General features: G+C 43.3%; 1 protein-coding gene across 1 annotated transcript in view; it reads right to left on the reverse strand.

Annotated features, from left to right (window-relative positions):
- Positions 1–21,028, reverse strand: part of LOC122794851 (SWI/SNF-related matrix-associated actin-dependent regulator of chromatin subfamily A member 5-like) — a 1,390,680-nt gene that overhangs the window by 905,497 nt on the left and 464,155 nt on the right. The window contains exon 9 of the mRNA XM_044063455.1: positions 13,466–13,534. Within this exon, the coding sequence (XP_043919390.1) occupies positions 13,466–13,534 (69 nt within the window). The remainder of the gene's footprint in view (positions 1–13,465; positions 13,535–21,028) is intronic.

A 21,028-nucleotide genomic window follows, 5' to 3' on the forward strand; every position in this document is an offset into this window, starting at 1 on the left:
CTACAAGAATGCATGGATCATGCTATCCCAAGCAAAACCAAGACTCACTCCTCCAGAAAAGGAAACCAGTCTGGTGGACCCCTGCCATAAACAAGCTATACAATAGGAGGAGGAAACTAGTACAGAGAAGACTAAAATCCCAAGAAGGGAAGACATCCCTGATCAGTATCGGCAAGAAACTAAGATCTCTCAAAGTTGTCCAAAGAGAGCTTTGAAAGAAAACTTGCCAAGGACTCCAAAGATAGCCACAAGGCATTCTTTAGCTATGTCAAGAATCTATGTGGCAATGCTCAGATCTGCTCGGAGTTAGTGCAGAATGGCACAAAATACAGTGAACCAACAGATATTGCCAACATCCTGGAAGACAGGTTCAGTGCAAACTTCACTTTGCTCTCACCCCCAAAAGGACCCATAACCATACCAGAAGAATGTAGAGCCCCTGAAATCAGACACTCAGGTTAAAATAGCCCTCTCCAAAGCCAAAAACACAGCATCAATGGGACTGGACGGTGTCCCAGGCTGCGTCCTACATGAGCTCAAAGATGAACTAACCCCTCACCTAAACACACTGTTCAAACTCAGCCTTTCCACAGTCTACGTACCCATAGAGTGGTGCACAGCAACGGTTATTCCGCTCCACAAAGGTGGAGCCACAACAGACCCCGGGAACTATCGCCCTATAAGCTTGACTAGCTTGGTCTGCAAGGTTATGGAGTGCATCATCATGGAACTCATTAACAGAGACAATGGGAACCTCCAAACACTGGACCCTACCCAGTTCGGCTTTAAGGGCAGATCATGCCTCCTAAACCTGGTGGACTTCGAGACAGTTACCAAGGCTACAGACGAGGGAAAGGTGGTACACATAGCCTACCTAGACCTCGCAAAAGCCTTCGACACCATTCCCCATTCTGGTATTATAGACAAGCTCACCAGCCTGACCATAAACCCCTATGTCACAAGATGGGTTGCCAATTGGCTCACGGACAGAACCCACATGGTGAGAGTTGCGGAAGCTAGGTCTGACTCTAAACCGGTTACAAGTGGCGTTTCCCAGGGCTCAGTCCTAGAACCCCTCCTGTTCAGCATATACTTCTCAGAGGTACAGACAAGCACAGGATGACTATGGCTGACCAAATTCGCAGACGACTGCAAACTAGGGGCTATAATTGATTCACCGGCTCATACAAACATCCTCCAAAAGGGTCTCATGGAGACGGATACCTGGTGTCAAAATCATGTCCTCAAGCTAAATGCCAAAAGTGCATAGTTATTCCCTTTGGAAATAAAGTACCTACAAACTAACACATAGGTGGTAGTCCCCTAAATACAGAAAATGTAATAAGTGATATGGGGACTCAAGTAGATAGTAATCTCTCCTTTGATAATCACATTGCCAAAGTGGTTAGAAAATCCTTCTATGTGGCCCACCTAATCACAAAAGGGTTTGCATCCAGATCAGAACAGGTCATTGTGCCCCTCTACTCATCACTCATTAGACCCATCAGAGTACAACGCCCCATTTGGGATGTACCTTACAAGACACCTGCAACAGCTGGAAAGACCACAGAAGTACCTCACCAAGAGGATCACCGGCCTCAAAGAGATGCCCTATGCAGCTCGGCTGAAGAAACTCCAGCTGTACTTGGTTGCATACTGCCTGCTCAGAGGTGATCTCTGCCTGACATACAAGGCCATGTCCAACCCAGGATTGATGGACATGCTCCACCTAAAGAAAACTTTATCTCCTCGAGCCACACGCTCTAGGGATCTAAACCTCACCACAACAATAAATAGGACGTGATGATGGGATAGATTCCTGTCCTAGAGACTTCGCATACTTTGGAACAAGATTCCAATCTACATTAGGCAGAGGTCCTCGCTAGTACTCAAGAGAAACCTTGATGAGTGGATAAGAAACCAAGTTTACCCCGGGGATCACTTCAGTGGCTGTGCTGGACAGAGGCACAGGGAATGAATTTAAGGGGGCGGCAAAAGACAACACATTCTGGCTAGGCTTATAAATGCCTTCGGGCAGATAGCCTAGTACCTACCTATGAACAAACTGTGGCACCAGTGGCATGGAAGAAAACCTTTGAAGGTCACGGTCCTGAACTGGATTAAACTGAAGGCGAGCCAAATCTTGAGCCCTAGGAAAAGACTGAAGCCTTCTATTCCATTTGGAACAAGGAAAAGACAGAAAGAGCCCCTGTCCAACACAGGGAGAGACTTTATCCCTCTAAGAATTAAAGTTAAGGCCTCTCCTATGCTCAGAAGAGATGGTCTGGTTTCACCAGGCAGCCCCATTTGGGAGACCGTCTAACAGCTCTAATACAGGACTGCCCTGCCTTGACCATATCAAGACACCACTGGTCCCTAGTGAGGATTCTCCAATCTGGGGATGTCCTAGAGAACCAACCCCAAACACCCCCTTAGGGCACTCCTTAACTGTAGTCAAGACTGCAACTTTGGGGTTGGTACAGTCACTCGTTTAGGAAACTTGGCTGGGACAAGACTGTCATGCTTAAACAACTTCCTCAGTTTGCAAGAAGGCTTCTTCTTGAGGGACAGATAGGTCTGGAAGAAGTGCAAGGGGGTGAGAGAAAGATCCTCATCAATGGAGGAGGTGTGTTTCCTTCAAAAAGAGTATTCAACATATTCTAGATGGGCTGGTCATATAAAATCTTCCATTCAACAGGGCATCCAGGATGAAATGGTGAAGCACTTCCTTAAGAAAATCATCTCATCTAGGCTATCCTACACAGACACATGCCTTATCCTGTAAAACCCTATCGATATCATCCCTTGGCACAATGAGTCTTGACCACAATCTCATTTATCCTACAGTTTGTGAGGAAGGAAAGCACAGAATATAAAGGGCTGGAATTTGGACAGGTGAAAGTGACTGCCCTAAACTCCAACAAGGTAGTCGTAAGAATCCTCTCTCCCAACTTGTCTAAGGCTTGAGATTTGTTTTCTGGTAACAAGGTGGCAAAATGTTGTGAACTCTGGACCCTGTAAAGAATGTTGTTTGTCTTTCGGCTTTTCCCAGTTAGGGGTCGCCACAGCGGAACTCCAGTCCGCTAATGATTGGCAGTTGTTTTTTTTATGTTGTCGAGTTGCCAGCCCAACGGGACCCTGTAAAGAATCAAAAGATTAAAAGGCTCAGCCTAGTGAAACTCAATGAGCAGATAGACAGTCAAGTGCTTAAAGGGTTTTTGCCTTCTCTGGAGATGCATTAGGAGGGTCCTACTGCTTTTGGGCTGTAAAAATGGCACCCCACAAAACGATTACTGTACCTCCTACTCCTCCTAACAATACTTCCCAACAGATTTGTGGGACTTGCAGAATGTGGTATAGGTCAGTTCTGAAAGGCTTCATATGCTTAAAGTTTTCCTCAAAGGAAGTCATTCTAAGTGGAACTGTAGGTTGGGGAAGAAAGTTAATATTCATCTCAGACGTAATGGCTTCCAGGCACTCAAAAGCACTGGGGGGGCGTAATTAACACTAGCCAGGCCAATTCCATGTACAGTCAATATCAGTGTGCCAAGCAGACAGCAGGTGCTAAGCAACATGAAAATGGCTCTCTAGGACATGCCTAGCAGTGGTAGCACAGGGAGATGAAAGGCCTGTAGCAGGCCTTATACAGGGATTAGTACATACTACCCAGTGATGAGATCTTGAATCTCAACTGTCTGAAGCTGACAGCCTAAACTGTAAGGCAACAAAGAAAGACCTAGTGAAACCTACTTATCTTGGGCAGTCTGACCTTTCAGGGTCGAGGGCAGGCCACAGAAGAGCCAGTATAACCATTAAGCATTGGCCAGACAGCTGAAGAGGCTGGCCCCACCAACAAACCAATCTGCGAGCATCCTTCAGTCATGCACTCAGGGGATAGGCAGCACAAACACCCTGTGACACACTAATGTGACAGACAAAGGGGAACCCTCCTCTAGGTACCTCATCATTCAGCATGGTGAATGGCAAGTAGGTCTGATCATGCCCCTGCTAGTCAAGATGAGCTAGTTACAAGAAAGGGACTGGAGAGCTGTCGCGCTAATAGTCTTCCCTATAAAACCTTCTGGTTGAGGACTACCCTTCACTTTCTCTGGCTTAGTGACATTGTTCCAGCGCACTACAGAACAGAATTTGGGTGTAGAACCAACCTGACAACACTTTTTAGGAGAAACTAACCTCGGCCATCCCAGTGTCTGCAAAGTAGGCCAGGCATTTCTGTCTGTGGCAGCTGGATTCGACCACAGGCACATATGACTGTTCTTTAAAGTGAGCTCGTCTCACAATCAAGAGATAAAATATAGTGCAAGTGCTGAGTATCTACCAGGCACATTAACAATTTAAATGTTTTGTTGCTTTATGCATCAAATGCAGAAATCTAAATCATCATCATAATCTGAACTCTGCAAGTAGCTGAAAAACAATGGCAGACTCACTGGCTAGGTACACATCTAATGGAGCATTACATGATGACATAGCATGCAGTGGTGAAGTACATATGCCCTAAAGATTCTGAGGAAAACATGTCAAACTAGGACGTGAGAGAGGATAAGCCCTGACCCATCAAGGAGTGTCCAAGTATAAGATTAATAGCTCCCTGACTTCATATTGATTCTAACATCACAGAGAAGTAAAATCTGACATTTTCAATAGAAAATGGGATCTCTACTAGCCTAGTTTAGACGTGAAGACACTACATTTTAAGCTGAAAGACAAAAAAAACCTCCAAAGTATGCTGCTATATCAGATCATCTCAAAGCTGAAGTGGAAGTACAGAGAGAGTACACTCTACAGAATCAGTAGATTAGCTGTAGCATATGCGGATCAGAATAAAACTGTCTTAAAAATGAAGATTTCCAAATGCTTCTCAAACTGATATAGGTTTATAGGTTTGTAATAGGCTAATGATCAGCAGGTTTTTTTATAAGCCTAGCTGTGCAATTCAACCTGGTTTTGTCCCATAGTACCTAGATGCCTATATGGTGAGGTATGTTAGCAAGGAGGCAGATAAAGGTTATGTGAGGTTGGGGGGGGGGGTGTTAGTTGGGCATTAATTTGCTTCCTGTCAACCTCTATCCAGAGACATGACAGCTAGGCCAGGGGTGAATTTGTAACTTCCCATGATTAAGGCTTTGTTTGAATAGGGTCAGGGATGATCTTGGCTTCACGTGGATAGAGAGCTTATTCCATACTGCAGGGATCCTTTGAGATGCACATCAGTCTCTCCAGCATGTTCTACTTATGTTGCAGGCAATGTTCAGGTCCTTGGATCTAGTGTTTCTGGTGCAGTTTGTTTTGTGGACAAGCAAGAAGATCCAGAGCTAGATCTAAGGATGTCTTATATGCCAGGCATAGATCACATCTCAGTAACCTGTAGGAGACCAGGTAAAGAGATAGGGCCTTAAGGCAATCTGTGAAGGACAGGGTATTCATATCCTGGATTCTTCTGGGGAAGAATCTTTGAGGGTATTCCAACTGTTGCCACGTGCCTGCTTAGGTAAATGTCAAAGGTGGGTATTGTACTCAATGATGGTTCATAGGTTCACAAGTGTATACTAGGCTTACAACCACTAGGGCCCTTGTAAGCCTAGGTGAGAAACACAAATGTGACCCACAAAATTTGATTTATATAGGGGGGTAAAATTTACTGACTACCTCTGTCTATCACAGACATAGGAGCCATGCCAGGGGTGAATTTCCTGTTACCCATCCACTGGTCCAGTCTACACTTAAATAGGGATAGGGAGGAACTGCTCCAGAGAATGGGAATTCACTAAGAAATGCATGTCTCTCTCCAACATGATGGGTCGGATAAGGGCCGAGTAGAGTGCTACTATAACTTCCTTGGGCATTCACTCATTTGACATTTGTTAATCGGGAAAGACCACTCAGTGGAGGCCCGGGGAGAAAAGCTCCACAGATACGACATGAACATGAACATAGAACAAATTTAACAAAAATACATTAAATGAGTTAATTAGTACAACATAAAAATTGGAAGGTTGCTACAAACATAGTAATTTAAAGCACACATAGTAATAGTCAGTAACAATACTCAATATACAAGCTATATGTTGTACAATCATAAAAATAAAGATGGAGCTACAGTATGGAAAAGAGAAAGGAGGTAGCGAATGATGATTCGAGTAGAAGAGGTAGGTAGCTTGGTGGGCATGGTGAGAGATATGGCAGTGGGGGATGGAGATACAAAGGGTAAAGAGGAAGGATGCAGGTACAAAGAGAAGAGGACAAGAAAGATGAGAAAAAACTATGTTTATGGTGGTCTATTGTTCCGAGTACAGGGATAGATGTGGTTGTTGAAGCATTACTTTAGAGATATTTTAAATGCATCTAATGATTCTAGGAGGGTGATTTTTGGGTGAAGGACATTCCAGATCCCGGCTATGGCACAGGAGTACAGGCTATGTCCAAGCTCTTTTATTAGGTTTTCTAATGGCTACAAGTTGCTTGCTGGTAGATTGTACATTACAGAGTGGGGAGTAGGGGTGCAGTGTGTCCTGAAGGGTAGAACAACTACCTGGTTTGTAGATTAGTTTGTGAGCTAGAGTTAGTTGGGCGTAACTGAGGTATTATTGGAACTCTAGCCAGTTGAGTTCCTTAAGAGTTAGCCAGTGATGTGCACAATATGGTAAACCAGCTGCAAGTTTGGCAATTTTGTGGTAGCATGCTTGGAGTTTGTTTTTAAGAGACTGATGTAGGTTGGTAAAGACAGGGGCTCCATAAAGAAGGGATAGGAGAAAAAGGCTATTGGCAAGTGCCTTTTTTGTGGGTTTATCTATGTAAAGTTGGTGTCTATAGATTCTGCCAAGTCTAAAGTGTGTTTTAATTGCAGTAAGTATGTGCTGTTCAAAGGAGAGTTTGCAGTCTATAGTAATCCCTAGTAACTTAGCATGAGTTACTGTTTCTATTTTTGTCTTGTCTGAAATCCTGTGAGACTGGCTTAGCTGAGAATAGCATAAGCTTAGTATTCTTTGCATTAAGCAGAAGTTGTGCTTCAGCTAGCCAAGTTTCGAATGATGTAAAGGCATTTTGTGATGAGATTTGTAGATGCTGGATATTGTTAGAGGATGTGATGATGGAGGAGTTGTCTGCGTACCGTACAAGCATGCTTTGAAGAGAGGCGGTGTGTAGTTCATTTATGAAAATATTGAAAAGCAGAGGCCCTAAAATGAACCCTTGTGGGACTCCTGTTTTATTGACTATGTATTCAGAAATGCTACAGTGGATATAAAAAAAAGTGTACACACCCCTATTAATGCCAGATTTTTGTGATATAAAAAATGAGACCACAATAAATCATTTCAAAACTTTTCCCACCTTTAATGTGACCTATAACCTGTACAATTCAATTGAAAAACAAATCTGTTAGGGGAAAAAATATAAAAAATAAAAAATGTAAAATAAACCAGTTGTATAAGTGTGCACACCCTTACACTAATGCTTTGTTGAAGCACCTTTTGATTTAATTACAACATTCAGTCTTCTTGGGTAGGAGTCTATCAGCATGGCACATTTTGACTTGGCAATATTTGCCCACTCTTCCTTGCAAAAACACTCCAAATCTGTCAGATTGCGAGGGCATCTCTTGTGCACAGCCCTCTTCAGGTCACCCCACAGATTTTCTATTGGATTTAGTTCTGGGATCTGGCTGGGCCATTCCAAAACTTTAATTTTCTTCTGGTGAAGCCATTCTTTTGTCGATTTGGATGTATGCTTGGGGTTATTGTATTGAAAGGTGAAATTCCTCTTCATCTTCAGCCTTCTAGCAGATGCCTGAAGGTTTTGGGCCAAGTGACTAGTATTTGGATCTGTTCATAATTCCCTCCACCTTGACTAAAGTCCAGTTCCAGCTGAAGAAAAGCAACCCCAAAGCACGATACTTCCACCATCTTGCTTAACTGTGGGGATGGTGTTCTTTTGTAATGCGAAATGTTTTCATGCCAAATGTACCTTTTGGAACTGTGGCCAAAATGTTCAACCTTGGTCTCATCACCATAACACATTTTCCCACATGCTTTTGCAAATCTAGCTGGGCCTGGATGTTTTTCTGTGCAAGAAAAGGCTTCAGTCTTGCAACCCTACCCCATAGTCCAGACATATGGAGAATATGGGAGATTGTTGTCACATGCAGTACACAACCACTACTTGCTAGAAATTCCTGCAGCTCCTTCAGTGTTGCTTTAGGTATATTGGCAGCCTCCCTGACCAGTTTTCGTGAGGTCTTTTCGTCAGTTTTGGAGGGATGTCCAGTTCTTCGCAACATCACTGTTGTCCCATACTTTCTCCACTTTTTGAAGAATGTCTTCACTGTGTTCCATGGTATATCCAATGTTATGGAAATTTTTCTGTACCCTTCACCTGACTGATACCTTTCAACAATGAGATCCCTTTGATGCTTTGTAAGCTCTCTGTGAACCATGGCTTTTGGTGTAGCAGGCAACTGAGTAAATGTCAGGAAAATCCTACTTGGACAGCTGAATTTTATTTGGGGTTAATTAGCGTAAAAAAATTGAATGCTGTAATTAAATCAAAATGAGCTTCAACAAAGTATTAGTTTAAGGGTGTGCACACTTATGCAACCAACTTATTGCAAGTTTTTTATTTTTTACATTTTTTCCCCCTAACAGATTTGTTTATTTTTCAATTGAATTGTACAGGTTATAGGTCACATTAAAGGTGGGAAAAGTTTTGAAATGATTTATTGTGGTCTCATTTTTTTATATCACACAAATGTGGCATTTTAACAGGGATGTGTACACTTATGTCCATTGTACCTTGCCATCTAACACTTTGCTGTTTCATGAGCTGTGCGTGAATATATTTTTCTAAAAGTGTAGACAGAAGGGAGAGAATAGATATGGGTCGGCAGTTAGAGAGTTCATTGGTATTGCCACTTTTGTGCAGAGAAGTTATGATGGATTTCTTCCATAATTTGGGAAAATTTGGTTTTGTGATATCTCTATTAATGAGGATACTAACAGGGTATGATACTGCATAGTTTGCAAGTTTTAGGTATTCTGAGGGAAGGTTGTCAGCAGATAGTGAGCATGGTTTGAGCTTTTTAAGATGTTTGTGCACAAGTGAGGTGGGAACAGTACGAAGAGAGAAAGAACTGGTTGTCGTGGGGGGGGGGGTTATAGTTTCAGCTATATTTAAAAAGTTTAGATTATCAAGAGGTGCTGGAAACAATGTTACATGGTGACCGATTTAAAAGGCTAAGCATACTATTAATGAAGTGGGAGCTGAAGAATGGATGCCATACTATTGATTACGAGTTGGGTAACACAGAATGACCTTCTTACTGCCTTGGCTTTGTGTTGGTTGAAGGCCATGTTACTGTCATCTGTTCCCAGATCACCATCTACTGGGTCAACTCTTAAGGGTGTTTTATACATGCAGTAATTAGCTTGAGTGGATGATTTCCAAGGGGCACTATCATGCATTTCTTCGCATTGAGCTTTGGCACCATTCACTTGTTTGTGTTAGAACTCTTGTAGGATGCTGGTGTCATGGGGGTAAATCTATGATCGCTCTCAATTTACAGTCATTTGTGAACTTGGTGAGCCACAGGCCTTTGACATTAGCCTCAACTTCCAAGAAGCAGATGCCAAACAGGAGCGGGTCCAACAAGGAGTCCTGGAGTACTCTTCTGATGGCCAGTCTCCTGGTGGAGGTGGTTTCACCAAGCCTGACTTCTTCGATCCTATGAGCTAGTATGCAATCCAGCGAGTTATGTAGAGATTTATGCCTAGTTCCGAGAATGTCAATAATACTCGAGTGGGCTATTGTATCAAACACTCTGGTCAAGTCAAAGTAGGAGGTATGCACAGTTTTCCCCTCATCCATAGTCTTAGTGACCCTCGAAGTCTATCAGGTTGACTAGGCAATACCTTACTTTAAAACTAAGCTGGGAGGGGTCAGAGGTCTGTAGGTTGCGAATATCCTTTCTGATCACTTCCATGGCACTACATATTACACTTGTCTGAATGATGGGTCTGTAGGTCCCAAGGTCAGTTGGTCTAGCCTCATGAAGAGGGCGGACCATTGTAGCCCTCCATTTACCTAGCATGAAACCCATTTTCAGGCTGTAGTTGAAGACAGCCTCAAGTGGTCCTGCTAGGTCATGTTTTAGACTATTTAGGAAGTGATGAAGATATTGTTGGGTCCCACTGGAGAAGTGTTTTAGGCCTTAGCGGACACTGCCAGGACCTGCTCCCTGTTGATAGTTGGGGCAGGGGGATATGCTACAAGGAATTTCACAGGGGGAAGTGAGGGTGAAATTAGCCAGTAGATTTATGTCATCCTGGTCAGTGAAGGTTGTGCCATTTATAACCAGTTTTGCACACTGCTGAGTGTTACCTTTAAGGTTCCTGACATTGCTAAAGACAGCCTTGTGATTTTCTTAGCCTGAGAAGCTATCCTAACTGGCCTTGCTGGACTTTTATTAGACCTCTTGGTTTCTTATTTAGTTGAATCATAGAGAACTCGTTTGAGATTTGCTATTTCTGATTTTGGCCATGACTTTTATTATTTTTTGTTACATATAAACCCTTTCACTAGTGGGGTTTGTTTCTGGTGTTAGGTTTGAGCTTACTTTTAGTAAGTACAGCAGCCTCAATGCAGTCATTTACATGTTTGTACAGGGTTTCTGTGAACAATTCTGCATAGATAGCAGTGTTCTCAATGTTTTGGGTGAGGTGCTCAATAGTTTTAGAATAGTTCCTAACTGCTATGCATTTAGTTAGGTTGTCTGGGTTATTATTTCAAAGGGAACAGCCTTGTGGTCAGACCTCACCAATGAGAATGTGACATGGGAGGGTACAATGCTCTCCCATGTTGGTTAGTACTTGGTCCAGTATGTTTGAACATCTAGTTGGAATGCACACTATCTGGTCCAGGGTGCTCATGTTGAACAAGTCCAGAAAAAGTTGTGCCTGTGAGTTACAAGCAGTGTATGTTTCCCAGTCTACAGAGAAGCAGTTAAACAGAGGTGCAAGCAAATGTAGGAAATGTCCAACATGGGCAGACCAGCATAACAGCACACAGTAAGGCAACAGTGCACTTTTGCTGTACAGAGTGCACTTAAGTGCTTAGCCATGACAATGCATCAAAAGCATCGCACGTAATACAGTGAACTCCTCAACAGAGATGACTACATACAGATGTGAAGTGAGTAATGATCTGAATATGTGGCCATAGCTGTGGCACAAAACATAATTTGTGCTTCCTGTACAGCAAGGGTGCTCTGAAAGACATATGGAGAGAAAAAGTAACATGGTAGCCTCTGCACCCGGCACTGCACAGAGACGCGTTTTAGCAGCACATACACAAATAAATGTATTTGGTGGGAGGCATGGACATGGTGCTTATCTGTGCTTTCCTAGAAACGCACACACACCTACCCACCCATACGTCTGTGTGTGTCTGCATATGTCTCTGTGTGTGTGAGAGTGAGTGTCTGATCAAGATGCGTACTATTACACTGTAATTCAATAATTTCAAATCAATGTCAAGTGCCCGTAACAGAAAAATGTGATACACTGGTAGTTTTTTTTTTTTTTTGACTGAAATCTAGGTTCAGTATTACTTTGAGTACATTACGTTACGCTTGTGAACTGGTACTGCAATTTAATGTGAGGAATATATTTGAAGTCAAACAGCCCTACATTTGGCTGGCACTTGTTTCTATAGTTCTGGCCACTACAGCTGCAGTGTCAAAACATGCACTGGTCTGCATGACGCCCTACTTCAAAACACTGTACAAGTATATATTTTCTATAACTTCCCCTCTTGTTCTGAAATGATGCACGAGAGCATGAAGAGAAAATGGCAAACTTCAAAGGCATACATCAACTTTGCTAGCCACAAGAGAAATCAGCAATGATGCAATCTGTACAGTCCAAGAGTAAGAGCATAAGATACTCTTACATTAACAAAGGTTTAGCTGAAATATCTTAGTGGAAGGATTTGGATCACTGAATCAGGAATCGTACTGTTAAACTCTCTAGTAAGTCATAGCACAACACTCAGGCTAAGGTTGTGAAAACATCCAATGATAAATGGTTATAAACAGAAGCAGAAAATGCAGGAAGACTACAGTCTCCAACCCAAACATAAGAGATGCTTTCATTTTAGCACAGGTCGAATTGCATAGAAGGCTTTCAAGCCAAAGTCAGAACACATAGTACCTCCCTCAAGTAAACCAGGAAAAATAGTCTATTAAAGCAGTTGATCCCTTTTTTGTGTGTGTGTGTGTGTGTGTGGGGGTTGTTAGTTTCATGACAGAGTCAAAGTTCTGACCGAGTCACACCCAATGCAGATTCTGACAAAAGACCAGGTCAGTGCAGAATCTGGCCACAGAGGGATGCAGTGGTCACTTAATGCCAACTCATCCATCCCTAATGCAGGAATCACTTACGTTTTGCTGACTGAGCTCTATTTGCTGGAAATTAGCGTTAAAGAATTGAAGACAAAGTGCCAAGAGGTGCACTGCCCTACTAAGGGGTGAATAATTGATATTCATGGAGCAAGGGCTGGGGGGAGCACTCTTTTGTTCAAGTCCAACAATGTAGACGGCAATGCACCTGCTGTCTGACAAAGGTAGGTGACTAAACAGCAAAACAAATCTGGACCACAGGTCTTACAACTGTTGCTTTTAATGCCAAATCCTCTTTTCCATAAGGCAAACACTCCTTGAAAAGGGAGAGCCATCTAGCTGGGTGGTGTCAGTTATTAAAGCAAGCAGGGTGAGGAAGAAAGTAGAGTGTTACGGTCTAGATGGCCTAAAGTTACAGAAGAACAAAATGTTATTTAAAAAAGTAAATACGCTTGGGGACTCTGCATCCTGACCTTGGTCATGAGGTACAGACTCAGTAGGAAGGCAGAAAAGAAAGTTATAAGCAAACTGCATTATTCATTTTATGGAGAAGGTTCCACTGCCCTTTCCCTTAATTCTTAAGGGAGGGACTATGCTTTTTCCATCAGTGAAAAAGCTAGTTATGGAAAATCACATCAGCCAAAAAAACAAGTCAACAGTCTCTAGTGATGACATGCAAGAAGAGCTACAGGCAACTGCTCTGATAACACTGAAGGGATTTTTGATTCGCTGGAATATGGCGAGCCCAAAAGTACATGTGATGGGCTACCACTAGTTACCATACCTGAAGGGTGCTTGCCACCATTATAAGAAATGACCTCTTTCCACACCACTTGTTTATGCACAAAAATACAAACTGCTGCATCTGCTCACACACTTCTAGCTTCAGAATCTGCATACACAATATAGCAAAGCAAATTATTATAACTGGTGTAATTTAGGTAAGAAATGTCAAATTTTTGCTAATATTTCACATTAGTCAGTTGAAACAGTTTTTATCACAAACACAGTGGCCAATACCAGAATTCTCCATAAAATGCCACTCATTCTTACCATGTGCAGACGTTCAACAAGTTTTTGGTCACCAAGGCAATTGTTTGTATCAAACCATGAATCAAAATCCTGAAAAAAGGAGAGAAGAAACAGTTAAACAACTGACAAATAATCCTAACGTAATTAAATTCTGCACAAATCCATAAACAGAAAACTATTAGTAAAACAAATAACCAAACATGTATTTAAGATTTCTGCAAACACAGCATATTATTCCAGTGTAAGACTTCATCTTAAGCCAAACAGAATGACTTTTTACACATGCAGCCTTTGCAAATCCATGCTCATCTACTAGCCTGCAGAGCATTTTTTTCGCCCATTCTGACAGGATACCTGCTACGCATAAATTGTACCTACTCCTAAACTGAAGAGTTCAACATCCCGGTTTCTAGAAGTCAACCTTACACTTTAGCTGACTCAAAAGAAAAGGATCCTTGCAAAAGGCATTTTCTTGTGACCACCTACCCTGTGCTTAGTCTCTCAACTACATAGGTAGGTACTAGGCTATTGGCCCATGGGGCCTATATCAGCCTAGCCAAAAAGGTACCTTGGCTTTCGCCACCCAAGAAAATTATTTTCCTGTGCCCCTGTTGAGCAGAGCCACAGAGGTGATTCCCAGGGTGAATTTCTTATTTCCCATCCAATCAAGATTTTTCTTGAAGAGTGCTAATGAGGAGCATTGTTTGACATAGACAATTTGTTCCAGAGTATGGAAAGTCTCTGGGACAGGAATCTGTCCTTCCAGCATGTTCATAGGTTGGTACTAGGCTATCGGCCCTAGGGCCTATACAAGCCTAGCAATTCTCTGGATATTTCTTCCCACAATATTTACTTCTCTGGACCCTCCGGGGTGAATTTCCTATCTCCTATCCAATCATCAAGGTTCCTTTTGAAGAGGCCAAGGAGGCACTCTGCTTGACATGTCTATTCCAGAGTATGAGGAGACTCTGGGTCAGGAACCTATCTCTCCAGCATGTTTTGTTCATTGTGATGACAAGGTTTAGATCCCTGGAGCGTGTGGCTCTGAGGGATTGGGATTTCTTTAAGTGGAGCATGTCCAACAGCTCAGGGTTTGACATGGCCTTGTATGTTAAACAGAGATCGCCTCTGAGTAGACTATATGCCAGAGTATAGCTGGAGGTTTTTTTAGACTGTCAGCATATGGCATCTGCTTTAGGCCTGCGATTCTTTTAGTGAGATATTTCTGCGGCCTTTCCAGCTGTTGCAGATATCTTGTGAAGTACATACCAAACGGAGCTTTATACTCTATAATGGGTCTAATGAGGGATGAGTACAGTGGGACAATGACCTCCTTTTTCCTGGATGAAAAGCCCTTAGTGATGAGGTGTGCCACACAGGATTTCCTGACTGTTGTGGCAATGTGGTTAAAGAAGGTGAGACCATTGTCCACCTGTGTCCCCAAGTCTCTCATCACACTTTGTGTTTAATGTACTGCCACCTATGTGATAATTCATGGGTGTATGTTTTTTTCCAAGAGGGGATAACTATACATTTCTTGGCATTAAGCTTGAGCCCATGGCTCAGGCACCAAGCATCTGTTTCTGTAAGGCCCGTTTGTAGAATATCCACATCATTTCGGGATTCAATAATGGCTCCCAGTTTGCAGTCATCTGCAAACTTTGTTAGCCAGAGTCCCTTAATGTTGGCCTGTACTTCAGAGAGGTAGATGCCAAACAACAGTGGTCCTAGGACTAAACCCTGAGGTAATCCACTTGTCACTTTTCTGGAGCTGGATTTGGAGTCGGCTACTTTTACAGTCTGGGTTCTGTCAGTAAGCCAGCTGGCAACCCATCGAGTGACATAGGGATTTATGCTCAGCTTAGTAAGTTTATCTAGGATTCCAGAGTGGGGGATGGTGTCGAAGACCTTGGCGAGGTCCAGATAGGCTGTGTGAACCGCCTTACCATCATCCACAGCTATGGAGACTGATTCATAGAAGTCAATCAATTTCAGGAGACAAGATCGGCCCTTCACGAACCCAAACTGGGTGGGGTCCAGTGTTTAAATGTTGCCAATGTCTTTGTTTAAAAGTTCCATGATAATGCGTTCCATGCCCTTGCAGATCAGGGTCGTCAGACTGATGGGACGGTAGTTCCCGGGATCCAAGGTGGATCCCTCCTTGTGGAATGAGTTAACTGTAGCTGTGCGCCACTCAGTGGGCATGAAGCCTGAGGTGAGGCTATGATTAAACATGACACTTAGGTGAGATGCAGTTCATTTTGCAGTTCATGTAGTACACAGCCCGGGATGTCATCTGGTCCCATGGATGCTGTATTCTTAGCTTGGGAGAATACAGTTTCTACCTGTGTGGCCATGATTACCGGAATTTGGCAATCTTTTGGTACTGAGATGGGTCCTTTAGGGGTGAGAGGGGGGTGAAGATGGCACTAAATCTAACTGCCAGGATATTGGCAATATCCTTGGGATCAGTATATTTAATGCCATTCTGTTGTAGCTCAGAGCAGATCTGAGCAGTGCCGTTTAGATTCTTGACATAACTATAGAAATGCCTTGTGGTGGTCTTCGGAATCTTTGGCAATTTTATTTTTGTAACTAGCTTTTGAGGATTTTATGAGGGATCTCAGCTTCTTGAGGCAGGTAAGGGAGTTTTTTGTATCCTGGGATTTTCCTCTTTTCTGCAACAGTTTCGGCCTTCTGTTTAGTTTGATTATGGCAGGGGACCACCAGATTGGTTTCCTTTTTTTGGAGGAGAGCATCTTGGTCTATTTGGGATGGCATGATTCATGCACGAGTGGATGTGCTTCTACAGTGTCTTAGTGTAGGATTCAGTAGTCAAACCCCGCATGGGTGTAATGACATTTGTCAATTCCGACTTGAGTAGCATGAAGCTGGCTTTGGAGACTTTTACGGAAGTTTCCTTACTGTGGGGTGAGGGGTGGGATGTGGATGTCAAGGGTGATTTGCTTTTGGTCAGACCTGACCAATGAGGAGGTGACCACTGGTGTGGAGCCTCTATCTCCTATGTTGGTAATGACCAGGTCTAGGATATCGAAGCCCCTGGTGGGACAATGGATTAGTTGATCCATGACTTTGGAATTTATGAATTCCAAGAACAGGTGGGAAAAGGTGTTGGCACTTGAATAGTTTTCCCAGTTAATGGCAGGGTAGTTGAAATCACCCAGTATTACGGCGTTTGGTTGTATCTTAATATTTTCCAGTATGTTTAGAAAGGTGTAGTGAGAATCTTGGGGTATGGTGGGGGATCTGTAGCAAGCTACAATTTGGATTGCAGTCTTACCTAATGTAAGTTGCACCTGGAGAATTTCAGATGCACTGTGTTGGGCAACTAGCCTGGAGGTGTAAATATCCTTGGTGAATATGGACACTCCTTCACCTTTAGTGTTTCGGTCTTGATTTGGTGGCGGAAAAGTGTGGTAAGGGTTGTAGCCTGGTATTGCAGGGGTGCTCTCTGGAGCCTTGAACCAGGTCTCAGTTACTGCACAGATATCGATGTTCTCTATTTTTAGGAGTGCCTCGAGAGAGTGCATTTTGAGGTTTAGACTTCTAGCACTGAGTAGCATTACCTTCAGATTTTGCATGCTTGTATCTGTTACGGTGGTGGTGTTGTCCTTTGAACCTTGCCTAAAAAAGGCACTATAGGGGTGGCAAGAGCTTTAGCCAGTAACCTGAATCCCAAGGGTGACAGGTGCAGACCATCTCTGGCAAAGCATCATGGTTTGTCGATCATGTCTTCCCAGGCATACAGATACTGGATCCCCTTTGAATGACACCAGAAGCTTAGCTAATTGTTGAAGTCAATCATTTTGTCCTTATACTGTGGTATCATTCTGGGTGAAGGCAGGAAGCTACTCAGGGCTAGGGTCATACATGCCTGGGCCACATGATCCGAGAGCTCTTCCATGTCTCTTTTCATGTAGTCCAGGGAGGTGCATCTAAAGTCATTCACTCCAACATGGACAATGACAGAGTCGTATTTGTACTTGTTGTGGATTGACATGAGTGCATGTGTTATGTGGCAGATCCTGACACCAGGCAGGCAGCTGACTGCAATTTTCTCCTTGTTCAGCCAGGTGCGTGGGACATCAGTGTGCCTGACTATAGAGTCACCTATGACTAAAGTGTTGGGCACATTGTCTTGCCTTAGGGGCAGTTGTTGGGTGGCACACTGGTGGTGTTAGCCATCTGTCATTTTGGTTGTGACTTGTGTTTGTTTGCATTTCAGCTTCGGAAGTCCTTGTTGCTTGGGCAGGTTAATGTTAAGGGCCTCCACATATGTAGGTTTAGTATTGCTATGTGTGGGTGTGGGTTTTGAAGGGCTATGTGTTGCTTGAGGTGTAGTGCAGGTGTTAACCTTCTCCTCTTGACTGTCTAGCACAATCTTGGCTGGAGAGAACTTTGCTTCCAGTTTGGCTATGTAAGTGCATTTCTTGCAAGTTGTAGTGTTGGGTGGTAGGAGGAGAGGGTTGTCTGTGTACATGAGGCAGTTTCCGCATTGCCCCAGTATGCCCAGATTCACCAGGTAGACAGGAGAAATCACCGTAAGCTGACCCTTGGACATGCCTGTTTAGGTTTTTTTGTAAAGTACAACAGCTGTTTTCCCTTGCCTTTGCAAGGTACTTTGCAATTATAGGCTCTTTAGTGCCTACGATTAATTTCTCCTTATTGACAAGAAGAGTTGAGTGCTTGTATCAGTTTCAGGCTTCCTAGTGCTTTCCAGTAGATTCTAGAGCAAGTGCTAGTCACAGGAGTTCAGATTTTAGTGCTACTACTGAGAAACCAGCTAGTTCTAAGGGAAAATTTGAAGAGCAGACTTTCTGGCACCTGCAATAGTTTAACCGCAGCCCCACCATGTGAAAAATACGCAAACACATGCGCTTTTAAGCCAGAAAGTTGAAAGGAATAGAAATCAGCCCCAAAAGGCTAATAAAATTACAATTTCAGAGCTGGAAACCACTCCTCTAGTGTTAGATAGGCAGTACAATGCTCACCACTCCCACTGGTAAGCAGTAGGACTTCTCTCTACCACAGCAAGGTCTGGATAGCTCTGAACACAGAAAATAAAGTCTTGAGACAAGCAAAGCCTGGGATCTGGACTATACCGGCTAGGAAAGGTGGGAAATGAGCAAACAAGATAGTATTGTTTTTTTTTTGTTTGTTTGTTTGTTCTGTTTATTGTGTTGACAAGGTTTAGGTCCCTAGAGCATGTAGCTCGGAGCTATCGAGATTTCTTTAAGTGGAGCATGTCCAACAGCTCTGGGTTTGACATCGCTTTGTATGTTAGGCAGAGATTGCCTCTGAGTAGGCGATATGCGATGGAATAAAGCTGGTGTTTTTTGAGACAGTCTGCATAGGGCATCTGTTTGAGGCCGGTAATCCTCTTTGTGAGGTATTTCTATAGCCTTTCCAGTTGTTGTAGACATCTTGTGAAGTACATACCAAAAGGGGAGTTGTACTCTATAATGGGTCTAATGAGTGACGAGTAGAGGAGAACAATGACCTCTTTTTTTCCTGGATGAGAAACCTTTTGTGATGAGGTGTGCTGCATAGAAGGATTTCTTGACTACTGTGGCGATGTGATTATCAAAGGAGAGACTACTGTCCACCTGTGTCCCAAGGTCTCTTATCACACTTTCGATGTTAAGCTCATGGGTACAGAGCTTTTACCAAAGGGGATGACAATGCACTTTTTGGCATTGAGCTTGAGGCCATGGCTTTGACACCAGGCATCTGTCTCAGTGAGGTCCCTTTTGTAGGATGTCCACATCATTAGGAGTTTCGATTATGGCTCCTAGTTTGCAGTCATCTGCAAACTCCGTTAGCCTGTACTTCAGAAAAGGATATGCCAAACAGGAGAGGACCCAGGACTGAACCCTGTGGTACTCCACTTGTCACTGGTCTGAATCGGATTTGGAGTCTGCTACTTTCACAGTGTGGGTTCTGTCAGTGGGCTAGTTGGCAACCCATCTTGTGACATAGGGATTTACACCTAGTTTAGTGAGTTTATCTATAATTCCAGAGTTGGGGATGGTGTCAAAAGCCTTGGCGAGATCTAGATAGTCTGTATGAACCACCTTACCCTCGTCTACGGCTTTGGTGACTGCTTCAAAGAAGTCTAGCAGGTTTAGGAGACATGATCTGCCTTTTACAAATCCAAACTGGGTGGGGTCCAGAGTTTGGAGATTACCAATGTCTTTGTTTATAACTTCCATGATGAGAAGTTCCATGGCCTTGCAGACCAGGCTTGTTAGGCTAATGGGGCGGTAGTTCCCGGGGTCCGTGGTGGCTCCCACTTTGTGGAGGATAACTGTCGTTCTCCACCATTCAGTGGGCACAAAGCTTGAGGTGAGGCTATGATTGAACATGGTGCTTAGGTGGGGTGCCAGTTCATTCTGTAGTTCGTGTAGAACGCAGCCTGGGATGTTGATAGGTCCTATGGATGCTGTGTTCTTGGCTTTGGAGTGTGGTTTTACCTGTGCAGCCGTGACTACAGGAACTTTGCATTCTTCCGGTATAGAGATGGGCCCTTTAGGGGGTGAGAGGGGAGTAAAGTTAGCAATGAACCTGTCTGCCAGGATGATGGCAATATCAGCTGGCTCTGTATATTTAGTGCCATTGTGCTGTAACTCAGAGCAGATCTGAGTGTTGCCCTTGAGATTCTTGACATAGCTATAGAATGCGGGTCTATATCAGAACACAGAAAGTTCATTCTTTTGAATGTTCTTACATTGACCCCTAGTCAGCGAACGCTAAAAATAGCGAAACGACAGATAACCGAATATTTTCCTAGGGAAAGAATTTGGTTGTCCATTTCTGTCGTTTTTCTACTTTCAGCGCTGTGATGGAAAGTTACGGGTCGGGTTCAGGTAAGTGTGCGATTGGGCGTGGGTTAAGTGAGTTAGGGTTAGGGCGCGAGGGAGGTATCTGTGCGACAGTGTGGACGTGAGGGACAGGGTGGGTTAGGTGAGTTAGGGTTAGGTGAGGTGAGTGTGCGATAGTGACTGACCTTAGGGTTAGGGTTTGGGTTAAGGTAAGTGGATAGTTAGTGGTGTTTGTACAGTTAAGTGTAGGGTTAGCTGTAAGATTTTGGGTGCATATGTGTGGATTGCTGTTTGTTTTGTGTGCTTGTGTTGTGTGTGTTTTGGAACAGCAAATTTTTTCCCTAGGAAAAAATTTGCTGTTCTGAATGTTCGATGTTGTCAGCGTTCGCTGATTAGGGGTCGATGTAAGAACATTCGAAATTGTGAACTTTCGGTGTCCTGATATAGACCCAAAGAATGCTTTGTGGTTGTCTTTAGAATCAGTGGCGATTTTGTTTTCGTAACTTGCTTTGGAGGATTTTATGAGGGATCTCAGCTTCTTACTGAGGCTGACCAGGGAGTTCCTCCAGTCATAGGATTTTACTCTTTTGCAGAAGATGAAGTTTCCTATAACTGAATAAAATAGCTAATCACCTTTTACTGTCAACACTTGGCTATCCACAAGGTCTTCCTAAGGAAAAAGGATAAGAAAATATGCAATTAGATACATATTATATGTGTGTGTGTGTGTGTGTGTGTGTGT

Source organism: Protopterus annectens, chromosome 2.part1, assembly GCF_019279795.1.
Source record: "Protopterus annectens isolate FY-2018-M chromosome 2.part1, PAN1.0, whole genome shotgun sequence".
Lineage (NCBI taxonomy): Eukaryota > Metazoa > Chordata > Ceratodontiformes > Protopteridae > Protopterus > Protopterus annectens.